Source organism: Pungitius pungitius, chromosome 7, assembly GCF_949316345.1.
Source record: "Pungitius pungitius chromosome 7, fPunPun2.1, whole genome shotgun sequence".
In the NCBI taxonomy this organism is placed as follows: Eukaryota; Metazoa; Chordata; class Actinopteri; order Perciformes; family Gasterosteidae; genus Pungitius; species Pungitius pungitius.
Genome location: NC_084906.1, coordinates 11,963,539 through 11,989,599, shown reverse-complemented (window position 1 = coordinate 11,989,599; position 26,061 = coordinate 11,963,539). Strand labels below are relative to the sequence as shown.

General features: G+C 40.6%; 3 protein-coding genes and 1 long non-coding RNA gene across 12 annotated transcripts in view; 2 read left to right on the top strand and 2 right to left on the bottom strand.

The window, feature by feature from the left end:
* Nucleotides 1–16,068, top strand: LOC119216917 (phosphatidylinositol 3-kinase regulatory subunit gamma-like). 3 transcript variants are annotated; one of them, XM_037470150.2, is made up of 12 exons: nucleotides 1–564; nucleotides 2,235–2,969; nucleotides 4,502–4,642; nucleotides 4,982–5,078; nucleotides 5,216–5,314; nucleotides 6,610–6,790; nucleotides 7,070–7,195; nucleotides 7,309–7,451; nucleotides 7,578–7,754; nucleotides 9,691–9,762; nucleotides 10,199–10,360; nucleotides 10,545–16,068. In XM_037470150.2, the coding sequence occupies exons 2-12, from the start codon at nucleotides 2,708–2,710 to the stop codon at nucleotides 10,732–10,734; spliced, it is 1,650 nt and encodes a 549-aa protein (XP_037326047.2). In that variant the 5' UTR covers nucleotides 1–564; nucleotides 2,235–2,707; the 3' UTR covers nucleotides 10,735–16,068. The 3 variants fall into 3 exon arrangements, with proteins under 3 accessions (XP_037326047.2, XP_037326048.2, XP_037326049.2); XM_037470151.2 differs by having other exon boundaries at nucleotides 1–568; XM_037470152.2 differs by having other exon boundaries at nucleotides 2–564; nucleotides 7,073–7,195.
* Nucleotides 7,445–17,263, bottom strand: LOC119216920 (uncharacterized). Its single transcript, XR_005120174.2, has 3 exons — nucleotides 17,141–17,263; nucleotides 7,750–7,837; nucleotides 7,445–7,573 (listed from the first exon to the last, which is right to left on the bottom strand). It is a non-coding gene; the product is annotated as an uncharacterized LOC119216920 (long non-coding RNA).
* On the top strand, nucleotides 17,142–20,969 carry LOC119216918 (gamma-interferon-inducible lysosomal thiol reductase-like). The gene is made up of 7 exons (XM_037470153.2): nucleotides 17,142–17,382; nucleotides 18,989–19,177; nucleotides 19,251–19,322; nucleotides 19,417–19,506; nucleotides 19,901–20,053; nucleotides 20,410–20,478; nucleotides 20,726–20,969. The coding sequence occupies exons 1-7, from the start codon at nucleotides 17,158–17,160 to the stop codon at nucleotides 20,783–20,785; spliced, it is 858 nt and encodes a 285-aa protein (XP_037326050.2). The 5' UTR covers nucleotides 17,142–17,157; the 3' UTR covers nucleotides 20,786–20,969.
* Nucleotides 20,970–21,444: 475 nt separating this feature from the next.
* Nucleotides 21,445–26,061, bottom strand: part of LOC119216916 (cAMP-specific 3',5'-cyclic phosphodiesterase 4D-like) — a 60,280-nt gene continuing 55,663 nt past the window's right edge. For all 7 annotated transcript variants that reach the window (XM_037470141.2, XM_037470142.2, XM_037470145.2 and 4 more), the window contains 3 exons: nucleotides 25,426–25,548; nucleotides 24,771–24,953; nucleotides 21,445–24,535 (listed from right to left, as the gene is read on the bottom strand). In XM_037470141.2, the coding sequence (XP_037326038.1) occupies nucleotides 23,984–24,535; nucleotides 24,771–24,953; nucleotides 25,426–25,548 (858 nt within the window). In that variant the 3' untranslated portion in view covers nucleotides 21,445–23,983. The remainder of the gene's footprint in view (nucleotides 24,536–24,770; nucleotides 24,954–25,425; nucleotides 25,549–26,061) is intronic.

Here is a 26,061-nt window from a genome sequence, read left to right as displayed (position 1 = left end):
TGTTCATGCTTCTGTCCCCCCACTGTGCATTCACACTGTGCTTTCAAACTGTGAAAAAGAGTTACAGTGCGAAGAGTAGAGCTGTTTTTACCTTTGCCTTTCATTTACCTGCACAAGATCTAAAACCTACATGCTTTTTGCAGGTTATGCTTTTATATTATTGCAGTTTTTTTATACTGCATCACACATTTTTTTGTGTGCATTGCATGCAAAAGTAAACTCTAAGTGTCATGGAAAAGGCTTGATTTTCACGAAGACACGAGGAGCATCGTGACGAGGAGAGGAAATACCCAGAGGAACAGCACAGTGGGAAAATGTGACACTCGGAGGGGATGGACAACAACGAAGTGGAGAGGATCTTAAAAAGATGGAGGAAACAGGAGAGAGGCGGTACGGGTTGGGAGGAGAGGGGGGGTAGAGGGACATTGGATGGCGTGAGGACCGAGGCCGGTGGTTGGTTTGATCTGAGCCACGTGTGCGTCCTGCTACGTCTCTTCGACCCTTCATGGATGTCGATGAAACGTCGGCTTCCCCCGCTGCCCGGTCCCTTCTGTCTTGGCCCAGGTAGGTGCGTACTGTCCCGTCCTGCTGAGTTTCATCATAATGGTTCTCTTTTTTTCAGGCTGTTTGGGAATTTGTCTACACCAGAAGTTGCCATTTTGAAAGTTGTGTGCATGTTCATCCTCGGTATGGCATCGTCATTCCTCGGCTTCGCTATGGGACGATAGAAAGCTTCAATGCGTTATGGGAAATATGGCCGATATAAGCCGTCCCGTTTTTGAGATACAACACTGATCAATAACCGAGTACGAGCGCATATTTGACCAATAAACGCGTTCGGAAGACAATCAAAATAAATACGTTCTTCAATTTTTCATGGTTGAATGACAATTCTAATTGTCCGACAAAGTCAGTGACATTTTAAAAAGAGCGTTTCAAAAAGCAAGGTACGTCAAGAGATTTTCAGGTCTCCAACTTAGTTTCTCACTACTATTTTTTCTTATGGATCTACCAATCCAATAATTATGCATGATTCAAGGAAAACACATATACTCTGATTTGATTAGCAAATCCTAGTTTGGGACAGCACGTTGTTCTCAACTAAAGACATGAATAGAAAATGTTGCTATTGATCAAATAAGGTTATCAATAAAATAAACCAATAGACCCAATGTGCTTTTAAGAAAGTATAAAAACATTGGAAAATTAGTTATAGAAATCACAGGACTTTTTTGTGCATCATCTCAATAGAATCTGGACACAATGTCCCTTTCACACCGTCAACCAAGACTCCATGGCTGGGTAACATTGGAAGTATTTTATGTCGACGCCATTTCCAACGCTTAGAATTTTGATCGGCAAATTTCTATCGCTCAGTAAATACCGATTCTACTGTTACAGATTACTGTTGAACCCATTCAAAGTAATATTTTTATTAACAGAAGCAATAGAAAAAGTAAATTAGAGTTGTCTCATAATCAGTATTATTTCAAGTTTTTTAGATTTCTATGATAACAGAAAAATGGTGCTGAGAAATGGTGCTTAGTTGATAAGATTTAATAAATAAGAAAAGGATTTAGTAAAGGAAGTTACACATTACTGTGTTTTTGTTAAATTGCTTATAAGGTTAGCAACTCTAACCTAATTTTCTGTTCAAATATATTTTGATGGGATCCGGTCAATTATGGTATGAAAATAATCTTATCTTGATTATAACACATTTTGATGACAATTAAGTTATAACAATTTAAATCTTGCAGCACAGATGACACCCCCCCCCCCCCTATCTAACTCTGGTCTCATTGTCAAGGGTATAGGAGGGTAATAACTGCTGACTAATCCCAGATGCTTCGGAGAGAAAGCAGATTAAGTCACAGTCCTGTGGATTCTTTACAATATAATGGTTTAAGCCTGACAATGATGTGTTGACACCTATCAGAAAACTACGGTGTGGAACATATATATGCTATGTATTAACATGTCGGTAACCGAGTGATTATGTTTTTCTAAACTTGTTAAGCAGGAATCCCCTAAAGGTTACCTCTTATACCAGCTGTTTACTATTTGCTACAAGTTCCTGTTTAACTGTCCAAAATATCAAATAAGGGACAGATTTGTGACACCGTGCAGATTATTAAACCCTTATTTGGCCCCATGTTTGCATTGAAAAAGGCGTACTTTCCTAATTCTCAGTACTAATCCTCACACTTCATTCATGCATTTTCTTTTCTTAGGTTTTCTGACATGAGATGATGCGTAAGAATGAAATCAGACGGCCGTGCCTCGGTCTGTTACTCACTACTGGGTTTACAGCTCAATAACTAGTGTCAAAGTGCCTTTGAAGCAGGCGGTCAGCTGTTCACGAACAAACCGTGGTTGTTCTGGGTAGCTCCAAGATTATGAATCCCTTTAAGCGAATGACTGTGAAGCAGAACAGAGAAAACGGCCACTGAGTACATTCAAGGGAAAACACAATGACGCAACGTCATCGCTCTGCTCTGTGATGAAGTTCAACCGGGGATTCAGGCTGAGGAAAATGCTCCACCTCCACAACACGGGGCAGCCTTGAACTCTGCTGCGCCACTCTCTCTCCTCAGCCATGATTGTACCTCCAAGCTGATAGTATGTGATCAACAGCACCCAACAATCCCACAGCTTCTCCAACTCAATAAAGCCCAGCTGGAATATTCGGTCCGCGTTGCAAAAAATGGCAGAAGCGGGTTTCCACCTCAGAGCGCTAGACAGTGCAGAGGACGATGAGCTCCAGCAAGATGACCTCCCCACGTCGTCACTAGCATCCCTCCATCTCAGGGACCGAGCTGCGGGCATCGACCAGAGCGCCAACCATACGGGGGATAATCCTGGGCCTCATTCTGTATTTTCTGTAATGTCATCACTGCTCAACCAATCACAACAGCAAGCAGACATATCCGTTGCTACCAGGCCTGAGCCTTCACCAGCAGTTGCAGGTAAGCTTTGGTGTTTCTTTTTTTTTTTTTTTACACATCAGTATGGATAGGACTTCCTAGAATAGTAAATGTGATCTATTTGAAGAATTCTAGTAAACTAGATGAGAAAATCATGGAAAATCAATCTCATAGCAACAATGTTGGTGTTGCTAAAATGTCTTAATTGGTTGAAGTGCAAGGATGTTTTTAATCAAATGTCGTCTCCATTTAATCAAACATTACAGTTGTTAGGAAGTTCCTGTCAATTACATCCTAGTACATTTATCTGATGTCATTTCTTTTTCTTAAAAGTGTTAAGTGTAACATTTGCACCTCTAGGTGACAATAAAACTCAGCAATTATATCACTTGATATCGATGATAGATGGTAACCATGCATTTACAAGTGAGTAGAAATGTTAAGCTGTTTCAGTACATTGAGGGCTAAAAGCCACAATCGTGCCTAAAGTTTTGAATGTTTGTGTATGAAAGCTAAAGGGTTCTTTAATACAGTGAAGTGAGAGGCTGTGAACATACAAACGAAAAGAAGCATCGCAGTATTCAATGTTGTAAATCTCAGTTAATACATTTACTCTTACTTTGTAAAATTGGCTCAATAATATTTACAAATTCCACAAATTAAAGTTTCATATTGACTGACAAAAATATTTGTTCAATTTACTGTAAAAGTGTAAGCAATTAATTAATTAAAAAGGCTTTGACGAGAGCATTATAACAAAAGATGCCAGTCAATTTTCTTTCAGCCAATTAATCAACTAATCTTTTTAGCAAACCAAGCAAAATACGGCCATGTTAAAGGCTTGTATCCAACCGATTCATGTGCATTCAGCATTAATAAGACGCAGAGATTTTCTCAGGTTTCTGTACAGGACAAGTTTGGACAGAGCTTCACTATTTGCAGGCTCTGGGCTAATGAGTTAACGCTCTTTCTAATTTTACTACAGCATATGTGATTCCTCCAACATTCGGCTCTATTTGCAGCAGCAATTGAATGCATCTTCAGACATACCATCACAAGTGCTGAAGGGATGATTTACATCAACTGCTAACGGCACGCCTCTCACATACGAGTAAACACAAACGATTCCCACGTAGATGAAATGCCTGACGACAGATTCTCAACTTCCCCTGCTTTCCAAATACACACACACACACACACACACACACACAACCAACACAATCACACACAGCAGTCCATCAACAGCTCCAGTCCTTCATGCCCATGGCATCTCGCTGCAGACAGCTGTCGTTTGTTAGGCAAGGCGAAGCAAGGCGAGGTCGGGCCCGAGCAGAGTCCGGCGGTTGACTCCGGGTGTTGAGGAGTGCCCATTCTGGTATTTAAGGCAGTCAGACAGTGTCACCTGCCAGCAGACTAGTCTGGACAAACTCTCCCCACGTGGTGCAAGGCTAAAGCAACACAACGATATCTCCCCTCGGAGTCCCTGTCAGTGGGCCAGCAGTGTGAGCTGAACTCCCGCAAAGTGCAGATGGCCACATGCAGCCCGGCCTGAAGTGACACCGCTGATGTTGCAGAGTTCTCGGAGCCCGAGGAGGACCAGAACGACGGCGAGGCTCGCTCTCGCACCCTGACAGCGCTCCCGCAGGACTCTTCCTCCCCCGTCGATCACGATGAGGTGTCTGATGCACTAAGAGCCGACATTGTCGAGGAGGGAGGTAATCTCATGCACCTTTTTGTTCGGCTTGTGAACAGTATAAAAGATGTTCTGAAGCTTATTTAATCCATTCGGGAACTGCATATTCAACGCTTCTCCGGTTTTGAAATGTCATTTTTTTAATAATGACAAAAGTTACCTGCTGATCAAATGAAAAAAAAACTAGTGCTTCATACTTTTAAGTACATTTAGGCCTGATACCTCCACCATCCGGACTTAATAATTATAATAATAATAATATAGTTGATAATAATGATGATTATGTAGATTTTCTGATTATGTAGATTTTGGTTTTGTCTTTCTGTATAATAATAGTTTGTTGTTTTTCATCTGTGGTCAGAACTTCAACCTAAGACCAATGCAATGGCAGCATGCGACTGCAGCTCTGATGACAACCATCTGTCGGATGCTGAGTGGTACTGGGGCAATACCTCCAGGTATTGAACGTTTTCATATGGCATGTTGATGGTTAATCTGTTTTGTTCTAAATGTTGAAGTTTAAAATTAAAAACACAAATGAAAACTCCCAAATGACCAGATTTAAAATGCGTAATGCCCTTTTGTTGTTGCCCAGAGAGGAAGTAAACGAGATGATGAGAAACACTCCTGATGGCACGTTCCTGGTCCGTGATGCCTCCAGTAAGGTTAAGGGGGAATACACTCTGACTCTTAGGTAACTACTGTTGACTTCTATGTGTTGTGAGCACTTAACTAAATTACATTTCAACAGCTAGTGAAGTGTTATTCCTGTGTAAGTATTTGGAAAGCTAACAATAGGATTGTAATAGGTATTCTGTATCTCTCCCAAATCCAAAATGTCGTCAGAGGTCAGTTATTATTTGCTAGTTTTAAGTCTACATTTCTTTTTGCGGTTTTATACTGTAAGTTTAGACATTTCTATTACAGTTTGAGGGAATGACGCCAGGTGAGGTTTCAGTTCTACAGCTTTGTTGTTTGGAAGTATGACATTTTGTTGCTTGGTTGTGGAATCCAGATAAAGGGTCCAAACAGGACAATGAATTTATCAGTACAACCAAACAGCTCCGATCATCTTACGCTGATTCCAGAAGTCTAATTTTGACTGGCTGGCAATTTCAACATCTTGCACCAGATAAACATCTGTGCTGAGCTCTGTGACATGGAGAATTTTTTCAAATCACAATATTTTCCACCTAAATCTTTCACTGAAGAGAAAATGAAATATTGATGTCTTACAGCTCCTTGCTCCACAGATGGATGATTGAAAAGAGCGGAAAAGAGTTGAAAACAGTACAAAAAATGATACAAATTGATGAAGTAAACAAAGGATTTTCTTTGACTGGACTTGTACTATAATGGTGCTTTAGAACGTAGGTCTGATTAAAACAACACTACTTGCCCGCTAAGTAAAGCTCATTGGGCTTGTGTGAAAGCTGATTAAACAAGTTCACTGAGCTTAATTCAAGGGTTTGTGTTAAGTTGACTAGTTGAATTAGCTGATAATGTCTGCATTGGTTCATTAAGTCCAACCAAAAATCTGATTGATACGAGATGCCTTTTATTCCTGTCTCTACCTAGAAGTCCGTCATGACTCCTAATATTGGCTGCTGGCAGTAATACACATTAGAAAGATTTAAGCGATGCTCAAACTCCCGTCAGAATTTCATGACAATGAGATACCTGTCAATCAGTCCAGTATAACTTTAAGCATAATTCTTTCCTCTTGGTCCGGAACAAGCTCTTAACACATTGACTGTAAGCTCGGCCAAATTTTTTAGTGACCAAACGGTGGAATTACAATTCTCAGTCAGGAATGTGATCCCACAGTACCCCAAAAAACCTTAACTTAACTTAAAAAGACTTACATTAGGAAAATAAATTAGTCCCTTGTTGGATTAATTATATTTTTGTATCAATAAACTTGTGAACACATGAATTACCCTTAACAGCAACATTAGACCTGGTAAAGAAATCTGATCTTTTTCGTAGGAAAGATGGCTACAACAGACTGATAAAGATCTTCCATCGTGGGGGGAGGTACGGCTTTTCTGAGCCAGTGGGTTTTCCCTCTGTGGTGAACCTGATCCAGTATTACCAGAATAAATCTCTGGCCCAGTACAACTCAAAACTGGACACAAAGCTACTCTATCCCATAACCAGATACCAGCAGGTGGGTTTACCATTAAAACTTTATAATTACTGAATATAAATAAGTGAACCTTTTTTGGTTTCATTCATTGTAGTGGTTATTTGTTATTGCTGTGATTTTATTTAAAACTATGTAGCCCTACATGTGATTTGAGAAGCATCAGAGCAGTAATAGGAAAAAAATGAGTTGATTTTAAGGATATTTATGTAATATGTACCAAACCTTCTGTAATGTTCAGACTAGATAGAATGAATCATGAGCTTTCAAAATGTTCTTCCTAAATGTCTTAATCGTCCGTAGCAGCAGATCGCGGTTGACGTTGACATTGATGCAGTTGGAGAGCAGCTGAGGATATTTCAGGATCAATACAAAGAGAAGAGCAAAGAGTACGATCGTCTGTTTGAGAAGTTTAACCAAACCTCTCAGGTACAACAGCATCCTCCTCATTGAGACTTTATTTCACTAAATACATCCGTTGTTTCGGTCTGGCTGTAAGGCCTCGACGGTAAAAGTGAAGCTTGGTTTGCTTTCCTCCTCAGGAGCTGCAGAGCAAGCGGACCGCCATTGAGGCTTTCAGTGAAATCATTCGGATCTTTGAGGAGGAGTGTGAAACACAAGAACGTTACAGCAAAGAATACATCGACATGTTCATGACATTAGACAGCATCACGCAGACAGACAAGTACGCTTCAAAATGACGAGCCTTGCTTCTGACTTTGTCCGTTTTGGGTGATGTCTTGACTTGTTTTCTGCATTTGCAAAAACCATCTCTTCCTCCTCTTCTTCTTCCTCCTCCTCTTCCTTCTAGGATTCAAAACAATTCCGATGAGCTTCAGTTCAGGGTGGAGGAGATCCACAACAGCAAAAAGAAGTTGGAGGAGGAGCTGAGGAGGAAGGCGGTGGCTCACATGGAGGTTGACCAGAAAATGGACAGCCTGAAGCCCGACCTGGTGCAGCTCAGGAAGATCCGAGATCAATACCTTCTGTAAGTGAAACCCTTCAGCGCCTCATCTTCTAGATCCAAAAACATTGGATGCAGGTCTGGGCCACGGCTGTCACCGAATATTCCTACACCGGAAAATACATTCAAATGGTGAAAAGAAAAGAAAAAAATTATATTAGATTGTGAAAATAAGCAACACTACCAATCAGAGGTGGGATCAAGTCACTGTTAGGCAAGTCACAAGCAAGTCTCAAGTCTTTGCCCTCGAGTCCCGAGTCAAGTCGAGTCAAAGACGAAGCAAGTCCCAAGTCGAGTCACAAGTCACAGCCAACAAGTCTCAAGTCGAGTCACAAGTCGTACCATTTTAGTTTCGAGTCATTTCGAGTCCTTTTATTATAGTGGGGACGGGGAACCCTGGGTGATGGTGCGCTGCCTCACAGACCTAGACTACGAAGGAAAGGGTAATGGTGGATCGACTGTGACTGTGTTATAGTACTGTAACGCTCACCCCAATGCTGCAGCGTAAATAAGGAGGCGATGACTGGCTTGCAACTCTGCTGCATTTATTTATATAAAACAACTCAACTTCGGTCACCACGCCGAACGAACACTTCCGCATACACGGCCCCCCAAAACTCGGGTTGTCTCGCGTAACTACAGCTGGTAACGGAGCATAACGTGAACACATGCAACATTTGCATAACTGATTAACTAATAACTTTAACTCAGCTCATTACACTACTTTAAAACGGACGTTGACATAATGTTGGCGAGGATTTCCATCGGAGTCTGTATCCGGGTTCAAAAATCCCGATTTTTGTAACCATGAACGAGCTGTCTCGTTGATACGGTCAAATGGACTGCAGTGATTGGATGTTGTTCAGGCAGCGCGCGCTCTCTGCATACAGGTGGCGCACATTTTTTTGACAGATGCAGATAAACAGAGCGGCGCGGTGGTGTGAAAATGTTTTCCCCCAGTTTTCATGGTAAGTAGCAAGTCTTCTCGAGTCAAAAGGCTCGAGTCCAAGTCAAGTCACCAGTCATCGGTATTCAAGTCCAAGTCGAGTTGCAAGTCTTTGTACGTTTTGTCGAGTCGAGTCTCAAGTCATCAAATTCATGACTCGAGTCTGACTCGAGTCCAAGTCACATGACTCGAGTCCACACCTCTGCTACCAATACAGCCAACAGCAAGTAGGATTCTTTTCATTCAATCTCCCTGTCGCCATATCAAGGTTTCGTGTAGTAAAAAGGGCAGGTTTTGTACAGAAATCTCCTCATTCCATCTTCAATAAAGTTCAGCTCAATACGGCGCTGTACACAGCACAGCCAGTTAGGAGACGGTCTCATGTACACAAAGCTCAAAAATAGGTTTTGAATAGTTTGAACCTTAAAAAAAATATTCAAACGTCCTTCTTCACCAACTCTGACAGGCCCCTCAGTTCAGATTATAGACACGTTAAAACCGATATCCTGAACCTCTATTCATTGATAAATGCATTGTTAGAATGGAATAATTGTTTGTTGTATCAAGCTCATTATAACTCTCTGGATATCAGGTCACCCAACATGGGGCCCTAAACCCCAGCGGGCCGTAACAGACGTGTCACCAAGATTGTTGATTACGGTCAATTACAATCAGACAAATTCATCTGATATATATATATATATATATATACATGTATATATATGTATGTTAGCTTCCAAACAGCCGTTCACAAACCAGTTGTGGTTTGTGACAGCTGAGTGGTAAACATGTAAAAAACAATCAGCTGTTGTCATTCATGTTGCCACAGCTATGAATGTCCAGCCTGCTCAGCACGATGCCTGATGGGAGGACCGTGTCTTTCTAGTAAAGTCAAATGAAGAGACGTGCTATGTGACCGCTGACTATTCAAGCTATAATGGACAATGATAATATTTTCTTGTTGGAAGAAACTTTATCCTTATATGGCTTTGTTTTTTTTCCTCCATGTGTCAGGTGGCTCACTCAGCAAGGCACTAGACAGAGTCAGATAAACGATTGGCTGGGTATCAAGAACGAAGAAGAAGAGTGAGTATCCTCATTTAACCTGGTCGAGTAAATTAAAATAAAAATAGTCAACGGAAAAGTGTAGAACATTCAAGATATTTCACTATTCGTTATTAGTTACTTCATGTGACACTCACAATATTCAGAAACACACTTCCATGCGTATCTCTTCATGCAAACATCTGGGTGTGGAAGGGTCTGTGCAGTATGCCAACCACCTTCACATGTAACAGGCTTGAATTAATTAAAAAACACCAACTTTGGCAACTGTGGTAACAAAAAACTGTACCAGTTTTTGACTGATTGATACTGTTTGTATGATGAAACTAGCATCAATGTGGTGAACGATCAGATGGGGCCTAATTATTGTTACTATTAGTTTAACAATAGTGGGCTTTAAGATGTATATGTTTCCTCTCCTAATCAAAGCATTCCAACTCCCAATCCAATCCTTTAGCCCTTACACTCTGGCAGAAGATCCCGACCAGGATGAAAGAAGGTGGTATGTTGGTGGTATGAGGCGTAGGGAGGCAGAAGAGCTGCTGAGAGGGCGGAAGGACGGGACCTTCCTAATCAGAGACAGCCAGACTCAGAGAGGCTCCTTTGCCTGCTCTGTTGTGTGAGTACCATTACATTTGTATCACGTAAAGATCTCATCATTTCTGACTGCTAATCCCAACGCAACACAGCCACATTTTCAACAAAAGTGATGAGACCACCATGTGTTGGACAAAGACATCCAAACTATCCTCGGACTGTCCCTTAATCATTACTATTGTCCCATTCTGTTTTGTCTCATGCAGTGTGGATGGCGATGTGAAGCATTGTGTGATCCACAGAACATCCACAGGGTACGGCTTCGCTGAGCCCTTCAACCAGTACCCATCGCTAAGAGAGCTTGTCCTGCACTATCGACACACATCGCTGATCCAACACAACCAGCAGCTGAATGTAACCCTGGCCTGGCCTGCTCTCAGCCAGCAGCCCAGCTGAGACGCACCAGCACGACGCCGCTCCCCCACAGCTTTACTGTTTCCACCCCGGATGCACCAACATGGACACAGTTGCCAGGCTAACAAAGTACCGGTTTGTGTTGTCACCCCTTCGTCATCAGAAACGTTTTGAGTGCTTACCAACACTGGATCGATGTCACAGCAAAACAAAAAAAAACTATTACCCAACAACAGTCACTCAAAAACTACGCTAAGTCACCCAGGGCAGATATTGAACAGCATCTCAATGAAGCTGGTTGGTTGATCAGTTGTCACCTTAAACAGAAATGGTCGCCTCTCGACTGCAGCTCTGTGCTCTGCTAGCCAGTTTATTTTTCTGAAGCTATTATTGCTAATACTAGAAATCCCATTTGCTCAACATCTGCTTGGAAAAAAAAACACATTAAGTACTTAGCTGAATTTGTCATTGAACTACATACTGAAGAAGTACTGGAATACTGCCTCCACCTGATCACAGTACTGGTCCCAGCCAGATTCCCAAACTGATGATGGTGCTAAAGTAGAAGTATACAAGTTAAAGACTCTTAACTGCACAGTGGTTTATAATGGCATTAAAAGGGTACCACAGGAGAATACTGATACTTAACTCCTTTCTATGAGCACAATAACCAACATTTTGGCTTGCTACTTTCAAGTATAAATGGTTTTTCATAGTGGAGAGAAATTGGCTGAATTTATCCACAAATTCATACATCAAATATATATATTTATTTATTTATTTATTTATTTTCTGAAAGTAAAGCACAAGAAATCATAAATACTTGAAAAGGCAAATATTAAGTTTCGCATATAGAATGGAGGTGATGGTGTGAGCCATCCTCCCTCCACAGTGGATATATCTTAAATACGTGTAGTCAGCGCGGTTGCAGTGTTTAAGGTGCTTCTAGGTAACTAAGCTCAGGATGGGACTCACATTTGCACTGTGGTTAGTGCACTATAGAGACTGAGGTGACACACAAGCACTTTATCTAAACAAGACAACCAGAACACATATAAGCACAGAAATGAGAGTTGGAGGTTTGTGAGACACTCATTTCACATATTGATGTTGCTGGTTGAAAAAAATGTTTTTATGTGGAATATAAGTTATTTTCTTATTGCCACCTTCATTCTGCACTTTCCCACAGTTTTCTCCTGTCATTAAAATAGGGAATAGCCTCTGTGGTATATTTTACTTTATATCCCCTATGCGTACAAGGTTTTAGAGTTATTATAGAAATCAATCGGCAGATGAAGATTTATGTTGTTATAAAAATGAGACAATCAAGCTTAAATTGTTGTAATCTGTAAATGTGTTTGTTTATTACGTTACGGTGATGGTTATAACGTATAGGCGGGTATTAACTGTGAACCAGCAGACATGAGGCACAGGACATTAGCTAAAGAATTTCTTTGAATGATGTACTTGCCCATTTTTGAATAACAACCAAATAAGCAGTTGCTACTGCTTCCTATTAACAGTTGATTAATCAGACAGCTGTATTTAAAGTTCTATATTTTTTCCAAGGATTCAGCTGGAGCTAACCAGGAGCTTTGATACGTTTCTGGGTGTGGTGGAGGTCTTTTAGAAAATTGGGTTGGAAAGTGCCCTTAAATGTTCCTGTTGCAGCCAGCATGATTTATTTAGTCTTACTCTCAGGCCAGATGTTTTGTCCCCTACAGGAGTATGATGTTGGGTGCAAATCGCAATGCTCTAAAGACCCGTGTCAAGCTGGACACAGAGCTACAATAGCACAAATACCCAAATACTCGTATACTACAATCAGTATGCTAGAATAAAATATGAGGAAATTATAATATTTAATGTGTTGTTATATAACGGTTGGAAGACAGCAGCAGAACAAACCTATAGACCTAAATGTGGGTTGTTCACATTTACGGCCTATTCTGGTCCTGCAGCCCTCGGGTTAGGAAACAGGGACTCTTTTGAACGTGCATGTGTGTGTGTGTGGCTGTAATGGGAAAAACTATTTTTATAAGCAAAAATATGACATTGTTAGTTTTGGCTACCCATTAATGTATTTTTTCCTGTTTAATGGGTTACTTTGAATTCTCTCTCTCTCTCTCTCTCTCTCTCTCTCTCTCTCTCTCTCTCTCTCTCTGTCTTTCTGTCTCTCTCTCTCTCTCTCAACTGAGTGGTCACAAGTTGAAGTTCCCTCAGCTTTCAGTTTTCTCCAATTCCTGTTGAATGGCACTTAGAAAGGTGTAAATGTTGGATTTTTTGCATTGCATTGGAATGGTACGCATTTAAGACTTATAATGTGGAGATAATGGCAGGGCACTGTTTTAAATATTGGTTCTGTTATGAACGACATGTTTTGTTACCTTTTCTTAGCTGTTGTTTTTTTTTGGCTTCGTCTCCATCATTGGTGCTAAGCACTCATTGCTGTAGTTTTTTCTTAAATGCACTTCCATCATACAGGATGAGTGAATATCGAAGCAAATGAAAAGCGCTTGTGTTGGGTTTGGTCCGTTATACTTGTGAACGCACAAACCTGCGATATAGTGTTGCAGTGTTTGTATCACACAGGTTGTGAAAAAGCCAGTGCGAGCCGCACTTTCAACTTGTTTAGTTACTCTGTGGAGCAAAGAAGCCCATTTTGAAAAGCCGGTCAGCTTTTGATGTTGTTTTGTAGTACTTTGTAGTGCTTATGGGCAGCGTTAGCATTCTCCCATGTAGAAACAAAGGCTGAGGTCAAACAGTCCGAGACAACCGCGGTTAATAAGAGAATCTGACACTTAGATTAGGCGACGTTGATGGGTTCCTGCCTTTGGTCTGACACGCTCAGACCACAATGATGTGAAGATGGAATACAAAAAGATTATATGTTACAAGTCATAGAAGTGAAGTAAAAACGTATTTTACCCTGCTGTACACTCATATGTATCAACAGGAAACCCAATTAATAGGATCATATGAAAACGCCTCGTCAGTCACGGTGATCGTCTGTCGCCAAATGACAAATAGTCCTTCACTTAAAGACAATGAATAGTGGGACAACATGATTTCCTTTCCCTTTGAGGTCCAGTCTACCCTTTGTGAAAGGTGATAAGAATTAATGCATTTAGGAACATTTGCTTAACATTTAGAGAATTTAACCAGGTCATTTCACTCAAATGAAAAACCTTTTAAAGACTATTAGACCACAGCCTAAGACTACGTAACAGTCTTCAATAAAAGTCCCAAAATCTACAATCATCAGACTGTTGAGAATGAATCAACATGAATCCTTTTACATTAAAGTAACATTACATGTCATTTAGCTGATGCTTTTGTCCAAAGCCCAACTGGACATTCATTAAAATGTCATATGTTTTGTTGTTATTTACAGTAAACATGGATGGATGCACATAAACGACTGTTATTACGCAAGGCATGTCGCATGCACATGTGGCATGTGGAATCTGTTCCTTGTCATTTAGGACACGTCATATTTTATTTTATTTTTTTTGCACACTCAATAGATTGATAAAGTGCTTAATTGAAGTTTGTCACTTCGAATTGAAATTTTTTTTAATATTGTGAAATATAATTAAAGAAAAGAAACTGAATATATCATTGTAGCAAAAATACAGAAAAGGTGTACGGTTTGTATGTGCACAAAAAACAAAATGGACAACAGCAGTTCTTTGTGGTGTTTAGATTTAAAGCAGTGTTTGCACACAAGTGTCTCCTGCTTGTTGGAGACACTATGACTGTCTTCATCTACATCCACCCTGTTGCTCAAGCAGGTGGTGGTGCTAAATATAGACAAGTTGCTGATGAGATTGACATGTTGTTGCACTGATAAAATACTGATATGAGTTTACAAAAAAATCTCTTTAATGCGTTGTCCACTAAATAGCAATGTTGTTTGTAGATGCAAACGTTTCTCTCTCGTAACTGTTTCACTTCGTAGCTTAAACATTTTATCATTGTGTGAAAAAAATGAATACAGAAATAATGAAAAAATATTACAAAAAGAGAGAATAGTTGGTTTCTCATATCACAAAATGTGTCATGATGTGCTTTCAGCTGCAATCACAGTAGTGAAGTTTTGTCCAACAAATGACTCATAACCTACTGTTACTTTATGCTCTAACATCCATTACCCGCATAGATTTGCTGTTGTGCACAGAATTATACATCATAAAGAATAATGTTATGTTAATGAATTAAAGCTTTGTAACAAAACAAAAATATAATAATCATATAAATATATTATGACAGTCTGTCAACAAGCGAGACTTTGTAAAATCTGGATTTCTTCTTCTCGAGAAACCTTGTGAAGATTTACTGTATTTTGCGCTAAATACAATCAATTTGTGAGTGGTGTTGTAAGATCGAGATGGTTTCAGCTGTAATAATGCTGGCTTTAAATGTGTTTGCTTTTTTTCACACTTGTTCCATGTAAGGAATGAAGGTCATATTGGATGTGATTTTTAATCAACACCAATTTCCAGCTACAAGGCAGGAAGTCGTGTGTCACCTGGGCACAGGAGCAGAGGGTGCTGTGTGAGAGCTGGAATAGTGGCTGAGCATGTCAAATGTTTGATTCTGATACAGGCGACTGGGGCCGGCTAATAAAGTGAATACAGGTACGAGTGTCTGCAGAGCGCGTCGAGGTCGGGGTCGTGTGTGATGCACAGGTGGTTATTCAGACGTGTCTGTGTTTTGGCTTATGGAGCTGAGTGAGGGAACTAGTCATGTGCAGAAGGAACTGTGTCAGAGCTACTGGATGGTTTAAGCGTTTAGTCAATGGTTTAGTAAGTACGGGTGAGGCTGTGTTTAATGAGGATCTGCTAGGGTTATGCAAGGCTCCAGAGGAAGGAGGTTGTTCAGTAGGTGATATTTGCTTTCACACAGTGCTCTGCTCCATCAACTAATCAAACCAGGACATTTTAGGAGATAGGATTGTTTTCCAGGATCATTCTTTATGGGAGTTTTAAATGTTAAATCTAGGGATTTGATGTAATTAGTTTTGTTTCATTTTGGCTGTGCTTATGATCAAATACCTCGACCTTGTCTCTTAATCACATTCAACATAGTACTTGATGTTTCTGTAACTCTGACTTCAATTTTTTCCCCATTGTGGCGTGTGTTTTGTTTTAATTTTACTTTGGGAAGGTGTAACTGCTTATTTAATGTATTAATTGTGAACTTACATTCAGTTATTTTTAAATAGCCTGTGTTTCATTCAGAAGATATATCTGAAAAAAAGATGGTTTCAAACATTTTTGTTGGTGTAAAACCTGACTTTACCCACTTTAGAACATCATTGTTCATGTATGCACTTTCAGATCCCCAAATAAACTTGAGATGATAATAGTGGAATGAATTGTTGTGAGTATTATTTGATAACCTGAGGATGAAGACTTGCGATGTTCAAGGTGATATTGGATTCAAACTGCAGGCCTAGATAAACAAAGTATAAAGTATGCATGACAAATAACACTTACATTTACAATATTTAGGAGCAATATATATTAAAAAAAATGTGCTGCAGCACACTACCAATTTTCTGTGGATGTACAGGCATCTAGCCAATTTATTGCACATCGACTTACTGTACTGTGTAGAAATATTCCTCCGTGTCTCCATTACAAAACAAATTTTTAAACCCAATTAGGCTGGTTAAATAAAATAAAATATATTTCAACCACACATGTATCCACGGTAATATTTATATCGTTGGACTAAACCTTTTCTATGTTGCACCCGGTAAAAGTGGATGATGAGTCTTACCGCTGGGCCTTTGGCCTGGGATTTCCCCCAAGCCATAATTTACCAGTGGAAGTGTGGAAACCTGAGAGGTGAAGAAAAGGTCACCACATGGGTGTTCAGCGTGGCAAATACAATTGACACAGGAACAGGAAAAAGAGTGTCAATGCAACATGAAAACACACGAAAGCAGAGGAATGCAGGCAGACGTCGTTACACAGCGTGACTCATTAAAACATTACATTTAAAGAATTCCAAGAAAATAGATCAATTGACAACAACCTCTTAATTACCCAGCAAAATGCTGTCCCCTTTGTATATTTACACCATTTGACACCTTTACAGCGCCTCTCACAATGTTGGGGGCATCAGGATTGGGCCTGTGACAATTTCCTTAAAACTGCACTATTTCATATTTTACTGCTCATTTGTGACCACCAGAGGGCGGCGAAATCCCGCACTGATACCAGTATGCAAACTTAATGTGGAGGCTTCACCATCATGGCCAGCAGTTATCGTATCGTGTTTTTTTGTCATTTATCATGATGCATCTTTGTCAAATGCTAAGACACTGTACTCCAACATTAACAGCCCGATGTTATTTGTTGTTTTTGTCTACCGTATCTGCGGAGACATAAGCAAAAACTTTCCAGGGGTCCCTGAAGGCAGCAGCGGTCCTTCTCACCTGGAGTCAATCAGCTGATGATGAGGCTGATTGGGCGGTTCTTGAGGACCAGCGTTGAGTTGTTTCTCCTCCGTCACACGCGAGGACCACAAACATCCAACATGACGCCTTTTGGACTGATCGCTGTGTTTTTACTTCTCTGTATTGATCTGGGAATTTCCAGGACGTATCACCCGAAACCGTCCTGCCGTTACCCGCCGTCTCAGTGGTGTCGGTCCCTGGAGATCGCGATAGCATGCAACGTGAGTACAATAAACACACCGGAATCTACTTCCACGAGTCTGTTTTTTCACACCTGCCGGGGTCTCTGGGAATTGTGCATCTTTATGCGCATTCATTGCAAACGTAAACCAAAAATATGATTTGATGTTAACGTGGTAGTGAACTGTAATTAAATGCTTAACTGTTCTCATCAGGATGTAACTGTTAATTCACTTATTGCTTATAACACAGTTTAGATACGTGAGGTGTTTTGTGCAGCTTTACTCTCTAAAAATGTTATCTCTTTCCTTTTTTGGTAGACTTCGAGGCCGTTCAAGTTTTACAGCAGTCACCTCATGCATTTGTCAATATTAAATAATTTCTTTATAGATGAGGACACAAGTAAATTCTCAAATAAAATATGTGATAATTTAACACCGATAACAAGAACTACATTAATATTCTTGAGTGTTGTTCGTTTTTTTTTTTTTTTTTTAAATGAGAGTCATGCTTCATAAATTGAACACCAGTGGCTCTTCATGTGACCGGCAGAGCAGCTCTGCATCAAATCAAATTGACCCATAATCAGTTTAAAGCTCAAGGAAAATCGGGCAGCCTTTTACTAAAAAGGCAAAGCTGAATTCTCTGTGCATTAAAAGCCACAAATAAAATGCTTATCTCCATTGATGTGTTTTAAATAGGGCTGTCAAATGATTAAAAATTTTAATCAAATTAATTAGAATTTTCAGTGGATTAATCATGATTAATCACACCTGAGTCCTAACCATTTTTTCTTTCTGAAATGCATACCAAAGATAAATAACAGGACACAGATACATAATTATTATTATTATCATCATTATTATTTTTTACATAAATACATGTTATTGATATTTGATTTTTTTAATTCATTTCAGAAAATAATCAAAGCAATGTTATTTGATAAGTCACAGACTGATTTCCCTGCATGGCTCTAGAAGGGTCTCGAGCCTCTGCAGTTTATCCCACTCTGCTGTGAGTTTGTTCTCCTGATGGTCCAGGGCTGCGATGACCAGACATGTCAACCCTCCCGATGTTTCAAAGCCCCTCCCGAAAATCTCCCGGACCGACCTTTCTCCCGATTTCCACCCGAACAACAATATTGCTGCACCACCCGTCACTGGGCGCGCCGTTTCAGACCGAACAATAATAAAGGTTACACCTTGAAGTCGAGCGCGGCGATTAGAACGACTGGCGCTGCAAAGAAATCCGCTAGCACCCCCCATTTCAGTGTGAAATATTCCCATACCTGGGAGGATTTAGATCGCCTTGGCTTCTCTTCCTCCGCATGTTTCAGAACAGTATTACGGGTCTCTCCGATGGTCTTTCCCAACAGCCTTTAAAGGCTTTCGGTATTCTATTTGTTTTAAAACAAAACAATTTATTTTCTCATTCATCATAAAACTAGAAAATAGTTGCATCAGGATCTCACTTTGCTTTATTTGCTCTCTGGAAAAAAAATTCTTTTACTTTTTTTCTTTTTACATTTTTACTGAATCCAATGAGCGTTTGAATGTTTTAGCCACAGCCCGCATGTCTTTTATATATAAAGTTGAACACATATTTTGACATTTGAGAAACCACATTTACTAATCTTTTCTTGTGTAGGTCCAGAAACAGTGTATGGAGGTGAATGCTACCAGACCAAATCAGGCGGTTCCTCCAGTATCGGTCACTCTGTACTATGAGAGTTTGTGTCCAGACTGCAGAGTCTTCATCACCCAGCAGCTCTTCCCCACCTGGACAATGCTACAGGACATAATGACAGTCACTTTGGTCCCCTACGGGAACGCCAGGGTACGCTGATCCACTGTGTTAATGGATAAATGATCATCACATGACTACTGAAAGGTGTCCTGCTTCTTTTTAGGAAAACCCGTCAGCAGATTCTCCCTTCACCTGCCAGCACGGAGAGCCTGAATGCAGAGGAAACCTGATTGAGGTCAGAACCATCTCTCACCTTCACGGTAGCTCGGCCACGTTTTAATCAATATGGGAAAATGTGATCTCATTGTCTGGATTGATCTTTTCCTCAGGCGTGCATGATCCATTTGACGGGACCCTCAGCCTTTCAGATCATCTACTGCATGGAGTCTGCTGAAAATGTTCTCAACGCTGCCCAGCCTGTGAGTACCTGCAGAGCAAACTGCACAAGAAAAAGAGCTCTGTTTGAACAAAACGTCATATTTTATTCAAATCAAACGCAAAAGGATACTTGCAAGAGATGTCAATCTACAGCTTTGCAGGACTTCCCTTCTGACAGTAATTATTGTCGTGGCGTTTCATATAACCAGAGCTCTGCAAAGCCTAAATTGGCATCACATTGACAATTGTCGTTTTTAAGTTTAAGCGTAGTTTTAAGCATGAATAGAAATGTAGTTCTTCTACTTCACTCCAGGGATTGAGAAGAACTGAGGGTTCCTGTTAACTCTTTGTCTACAAGCCTACAATTTTTTCGAAAATCTCAATTAAATTTAGAAAATGAATGAAAATCAATCGCACAGTGTTTATCTGTTACAGTGTCTCCAGTTGTATGCTCCCTCGGTCTTATGGTCGAGTGTGGACTCCTGTTTGAGGGGAGCTCTGGGACGCCAGCTGATGCACGCCAACGCTGTCATGACCAGAGCGCTGCACCCGGCTCACACGCATGTCCCCTGGGTCACCGTCAACGGGGTAAAACACTGTGATAAAGACCTAAAGCAATTAAAAGAGGCACACCTCTGCTTTTCTCGATTTTGAAGGGGTATGATTACTTATTTAACTCATTTTTATAATGTTAAAAAAATTGTAGTTTCCCCTTTTTAAATATAATGTGAGCTGTACAGAAGGATGATCTTGTTTACTGAAGTGGAGAAAAAAAGCAGGTTTAATATCAAGGACCTGTGATCAAAATATCCTAAACTAAAAGACGTTATAGTCAAAGTAATGTAACTCATCCATGATTATAGTTTCTGTATTAAACTGTACAATGCTATGAAGCTTTGATCAATTGCATTAGGGAGGACTTATCTTGAACCGTTTCTGTTCAGGAATACACAGAGGAGAATGAGGACACGGTGTTGTCGTCTCTCTTCCACTTTGTTTGCGAACTGTACAAGGTGAGTTATTTAACTGTCTAATTTAGTCATTTGCAATATTGATACGGGTAAAAATCCATGTGAAGAATTATGGGAAATATTCCATAGTAAAGTTAGTAGTGATGATGGAGAAATATTTATTGCAAATAAGATACTTTGAGTCTGTATATTTGTCCATTGCTGTTCGACACATTTCAGATTTGATCACTATATATTTGAATTGACCTGTATGTACTGTGAAACACTTACAGCTGTGTTTTGTGTTCAGGGGGTGAAGCCTCCGGTCTGTAATGGCGCTCCAGTCAGATTGAACAGAAGTTTCTGCTGAACACAACAAACTAACATGTAGCACGATGTGGGTGTGAGATTGGATTTAAAAGTGGAATAAGTTTTGAAATGTGTAGTTATGTAATAATATACATTTAAATAACCGTTTGCTTTTATAGTCTAATGACATAATAAACACTCAACAACCAGTCTGAATAGATTTCCATATTTATTGGCATTTTTCACTTAAATCACCCTGGACTCCTCAGTCTTTTGGCTTAGAATGACAAACAAACAGTATTCTTTGACAAAAACATTGGAGTGGCTTACGTATACTTTTAAAGTACATTTGATTTTTAGGCTTCAGAACATGAAATCAAATGTTCTATGTTACAGTACTTTGTCTCAACATACACGTTTTGAATAAATATCTTTTGTAGAAGTTTGCACGACACAGGTGGAGAAAACAGACGGCATAAACATCAATGGTGACTGTGTGACATTCTCCTGCCCATGAATACATTTAACACTGTAGCTCAGAGACGTCTTCCTGTGTTCAACATGCCGATGGAACTCCTTTTGATCACTAGGCTGCAAATTACATCCATTGTTTCAAATCCACATGCAATGTAATTGTTGTCCAAGAAATGTGACCAGTTTTCTTGCTTTAAAGTCGATGAATTTTTCATAATGACCTGATGAATGTAAAATGATCTCTTCCTGTGCTTCAGTAAATCGCTAAAAATGTACTTAGATTCATCATACTTCCTGTAAAGAGAAAAAATGGACTGACTTATTATACAGTGCCAACGTCTGACTGGGCTTTATTGGTTGTACTCAATGTTTTAGCTGCATACTATTAGGGAAAAAATAGCATTAGCTATAAACTGTTCCCTTTCCTGTATTGTAAAATGAATATGGCCAAACATCAATACAACTAGTATTGGCAGGGTGACTAAACTCATGAAGTTTGGGGGAATGAATTTTCCCACCATCTTTGACATTTTGTGCAACTATAAACGTTTACACGGTATGTTGGTGGTGGCGTTTATGATACTATGCATAAAAAGTGGAACAGGAAAGGCAGATTACATGTTTAAGTTTCAAAGGCAAACAGTTTTTGATTCAGGTTTGATCAGATCAAACAACACTGGGAGGATAACTTATCGTAAATCTTACTGGATGCATTAATGAAATATTGATGGACTATTTTTTTTTTCTTTACGACTGCCTGACCAGGATGTGCGTCAAACCTTTGTGTAGTGCTTGTTTACTTCCTGGTCTTTCTACCTCTGGGGAACGCCGCTCGAGACTGAAGGTGAACATTCACAAGTATCAGCTCTCCGAATAGGACAGAGCCAAGCGGCACAAACGCATATCACTTGTAAAACTCAAAGCAATGGTCATAGACTTTGATACAATCATCAAGTGACAGTTTCTAGTGTAAAAATGTACAGCATTGTAGGCTGGCAGGAGTTTTCATCCCTTGTGGCACACAAGCATCTATCAGGTAATCTGATGAACACAATCTAGTTTGATCTCTACAACACACCATGTCGGCAGGGCAGGAAACACCAGGTATTTATTTGAAATTATGACATTAAAATCGGGCATTTGCTTGTCTTTGGGATCAAATTTTACTAAAACGCTTAGTCAATCAGGTTTTGTAAAGTAAATGCGTTTTAGTCATGAGGGTATAATGACTCAAAGGATAAATGTTCTGTCAGATTTTTCCTGCTGTCAACAAAGCCCATGAAAAGACACGACAACCATCAATTAACTTGTGCATTGTAGTTTGATTTGGAACAATCTCACCCAGACTGCCCTGCTGCTGTAAATGCATATCAATCCACAGCTTAAGGAGGCACGCTTTTACAAAAACAAATTCCTGGTAGTCGTAAAAGACTCCTTTGTAGAAACAAAGGCTGACACCCCGAGGAGTGAAGTATTGAGCAATGCACTAAAATGTTTTCATGGAATTTATTTTCAACAAGAAAAATCTATATACACAACACCAAAACTATCCTTAAAGGAAAAGAGTGTTTTGTTTTTCCCACGTAGCAATCATTTAGAGGTTCAGAAAGGCTCACACCCTGGCTGGAAAGGCTGTTTCTCTCAGGAGGAACAGGGATCATTTTCAGGGGGAATATTGCAGGTAAATATCACTGTTGAGTTTCCTGCTCCGCCTGCTGGTACCTTAGTCAGACGTCCTGTACTGTGTGATCAGTAGGCCTACAGTGGACGGAGCCCTTTGTCTGACAGGATCAAAGAGCTGAAGGGCAAAGACGGTAAAGTGCTACTGCGGACCGGAGGCACCCTGATAAAAAAAAAAAATTAAAAAAAGCTTTTCAAGCACAAACACAAAAGACCATCAAACGTACAACTGATTAAAATCTTGAAATTATCTCAGGTAAAAAAAAGACGCTCAATCTAGTAATCAGGGGATGTCTTGTATTTCCAACATGTGAGACTTCAGTGTTGATTCGCTCTGGTGCTACTAGCTGGTTTAAATACATAATATTTGATTGCTTCAGTTTCCAAATGTTCTATTAAAGGGCTTAATTAAATGTGAAGACACGCAGGTTAAACAAAGTTACAGAAGTTGTGGTTTGGAGGTAAATCAAACAGGAAAGACAGTTTGGGGTCAAAGGTCAGGCGAGGGTTACCCACTACATCCGTGCTACATTAGATTTGTTTATCTACCCTGAGGTTTAGGTCCGTCAATTTTCTCTCAACTACAGCCTGGATTTGGTAAAATGATTCATATCTTACATCATTCTCAAATAAAGTCATACTCGTATATTCCAACCGGACTCAGTCATTTCATGTAAAAAAATCAAAACTACGGTGCAAAATAATTTCAAGACCCTGTCAGACCACAGCGATCTTCATTCCCATGTCTGAATGTCATAAACGGTTATTTTGGAGGAAGACTTATCCTTTAACCTCTTGTTCGAGTATCTCGACTTGGCTCCACTCTTCTCAGCAGTTCAGTTGCAGCAGTCTTTGTCACGGGACACTCTAAACTCAAGCTACAACGAAGCAGGATGGGACACAGAGGTCATTCAGGCACACGAAGAGAGGCTGAAAGGACTCTCTTGAAAATATAAAATAAAAACAGGGGACACGTCCCTCTGCTCTGTGCACTGTGTCTCCAGTGTAAAGGGGCGGTAGTGACTTTACAGTAAAGGCGTGCCCTGCCTCCGTCCCTCCATCCTCAGCATTCGTGTCTGTAAGGCGGGGCAGGCACTGCTGGTTGTTACGTGCCCGTACGCGCCACCCCGTCGCCCTCCAGGCCCAGTTCTCTGTCCCTGCCGGAGCCTTCCCGATCTGGGAAGGCCATCGTCCTGTCGGGGCTCCGCACCGACAGGGCAGCCGGACTCAGGGTCCGAGACGGGTGAGGCGAAGGGGGGCGGTACCTGCTGTTGCTGCGGGGGTCCGGGGACAAAGACGGAGAGGAGTCCCGGTGCTGCTCTCCACTCGACTGGGACTCTGCCTCTAAGGGGCTCTCCTGGTCAGACTCCACCTCCCCATCATCATCATCCTCCTCCTCTTCCTCCAGAGTAAGTTCAAACTGGAACTTATCCCCTCCTCCTGAAAGGACAGGGCCACCTGCTCCCACGTCGCCGCCCCCTGGGATCACCTCCGGGTGGTGCTCCTCGGGGCTGGAGGGAGACGGGCTACGGCGGATCATGCTCTGATACCACTCCCTGTTGTCCTCCAGCGTGTCCAGGATGTCCTGGGCGTCAGGGTGTACCAAGTCTGCCCATGTCTCCCACAGAGGGTGGACAACGTAGTCAATGAAGCCCACCTAGTCATAGAAATAATATTACAATTTTAAAGAATCTAAATATGTAACACAAACTAAAATGTGCATGTGCTTCAAATGAGTTTCAAAACCATTGCTGAATACACATATGTGCATAAGCCCTGTGGATGTAGAAGGCTGTAGAAATAGACATGTCTTTTGCCTCTATGTTCTCTTTTCTCATCTAAACTCTGAAGTTCAGAACATCACTGTTCTCCTGTGTGTCAGCGGGCTTTACCTGGTTCTTCTCTATGGAGGCGTTGTGTTTGTCACACATGGGACTGATCTCCATGCCTTTGTCCCGCTCTTGGTCGCCCTGGGTGAAGAACTCCACCATGATGCGGTCTGTCCACTTGCGGTAAAGCTCCAGCGGTTTGGTTGGGTTGCTCAGGTCGGCACAGTGGACCATGTTCTGCAGAACCTGGACAATAGACGGATCATTCTGACTCAGAAAGTGCAGCAGAGGAAACTTGAGAAATGCAAGTAGCTTAACTTTTATCGGTTTTCCAGATTTTATATCTATAGTACGGACCGGTTGAAAATAGCAGATCAGTTTTTTGTTGTGCGGAGGCGTGAGACACAGCCTGATATTTACTGCACCTTTTAAGTATTTTAGCAAAAGCATTATTTCTGACTACAGCCTCAGATTAATGATCCATTTCTAAATCCTGGATCAATTCCCTGTTACAATTTGTATTTCACGGAGACAGATATCAAGTATCTGCTGTTGATCTTATTGTCAGGGACTTAATGTGAAAGGTCATAATGATGGTTAGTTTCTTACATTACTATAGAACGCTGTATATTTACCTTTTGTCTGCCCGCCATCTCTAAATAGATCACGCACTTATGAGTAGGACATGATACTATGTGTTTTACTATTAGCACCTCACCTGGATGCGGTCAGAGTAGTTGTCTAGCAGCAGAACACCTAGACTCGTCACCTTCTTGGTCTCCACCATTGTCTTCATGTCCGCCAAGAAGTTCATGTGTTTGGACATATCCGTGGCGAGCACCTTGTGAAAGGGTTAACACATCGTCAGTCACCCGTGTACTCTGTATAATGTTGCGTTGTTGTTGCCTTTATTTCTAGAGATGAATGGTTTTGTAGGTGTTGGTTAGTGAATCCTGTATAACAAGCGTACATGAAATTCTTAGCGGTAATAAAGCATTAATTAACGCCGACAATTGAATCCCAGCTGTGTGTGTGTGTGTGTGTGTGTGTGCGCGCAGGACCTCTTATCAAGGGCACTTGCCACTAGACAGATTGATGAGATATATATAGAACGGTTATGATGCCCCTGAACAAAGACATGTTTATGCGGGTACTGGTTAAAAAAAAAGTTAACTTGCCTTATGTCATGATTTTGGAGGGTAACTTGTTTTTCTATTACAATCTAGATAACATGTTAATACTCTGGCAGTGGCCAATAGCTTTAGTTTTATATTTGATTTGATTTTCATTAAAGGTTAATTTGAGAAATAATTAAGAAATATTATAACAGCTACTGAGTAAATGGAATACTGCA

Bases quoted from the DNA above. Each gene is read 5' to 3' on its own strand.
- LOC119216917 (XM_037470150.2), top strand. From the start codon at position 2,708: ATGGCAGAAGCGGGTTTCCACCTCAGAGCGCTAGACAGTGCAGAGGAC. The intron at 2,970-4,501 runs GTAAGCTTTGGT...CTGATGTTGCAG, and splicing joins GCCTTCACCAGCAGTTGCAG to AGTTCTCGGAGCCCGAGGAG. The intron at 9,763-10,198 runs GTGAGTATCCTC...CCAATCCTTTAG, and splicing joins ATCAAGAACGAAGAAGAAGA to CCCTTACACTCTGGCAGAAG.
- LOC119216918 (XM_037470153.2), top strand. From the start codon at position 17,158: ATGATGAGGCTGATTGGGCGGTTCTTGAGGACCAGCGTTGAGTTGTTT. The intron at 19,178-19,250 runs GTACGCTGATCC...GCTTCTTTTTAG, and splicing joins TCCCCTACGGGAACGCCAGG to GAAAACCCGTCAGCAGATTC. The intron at 20,054-20,409 runs GTAAAACACTGT...GTTTCTGTTCAG, and splicing joins CCTGGGTCACCGTCAACGGG to GAATACACAGAGGAGAATGA.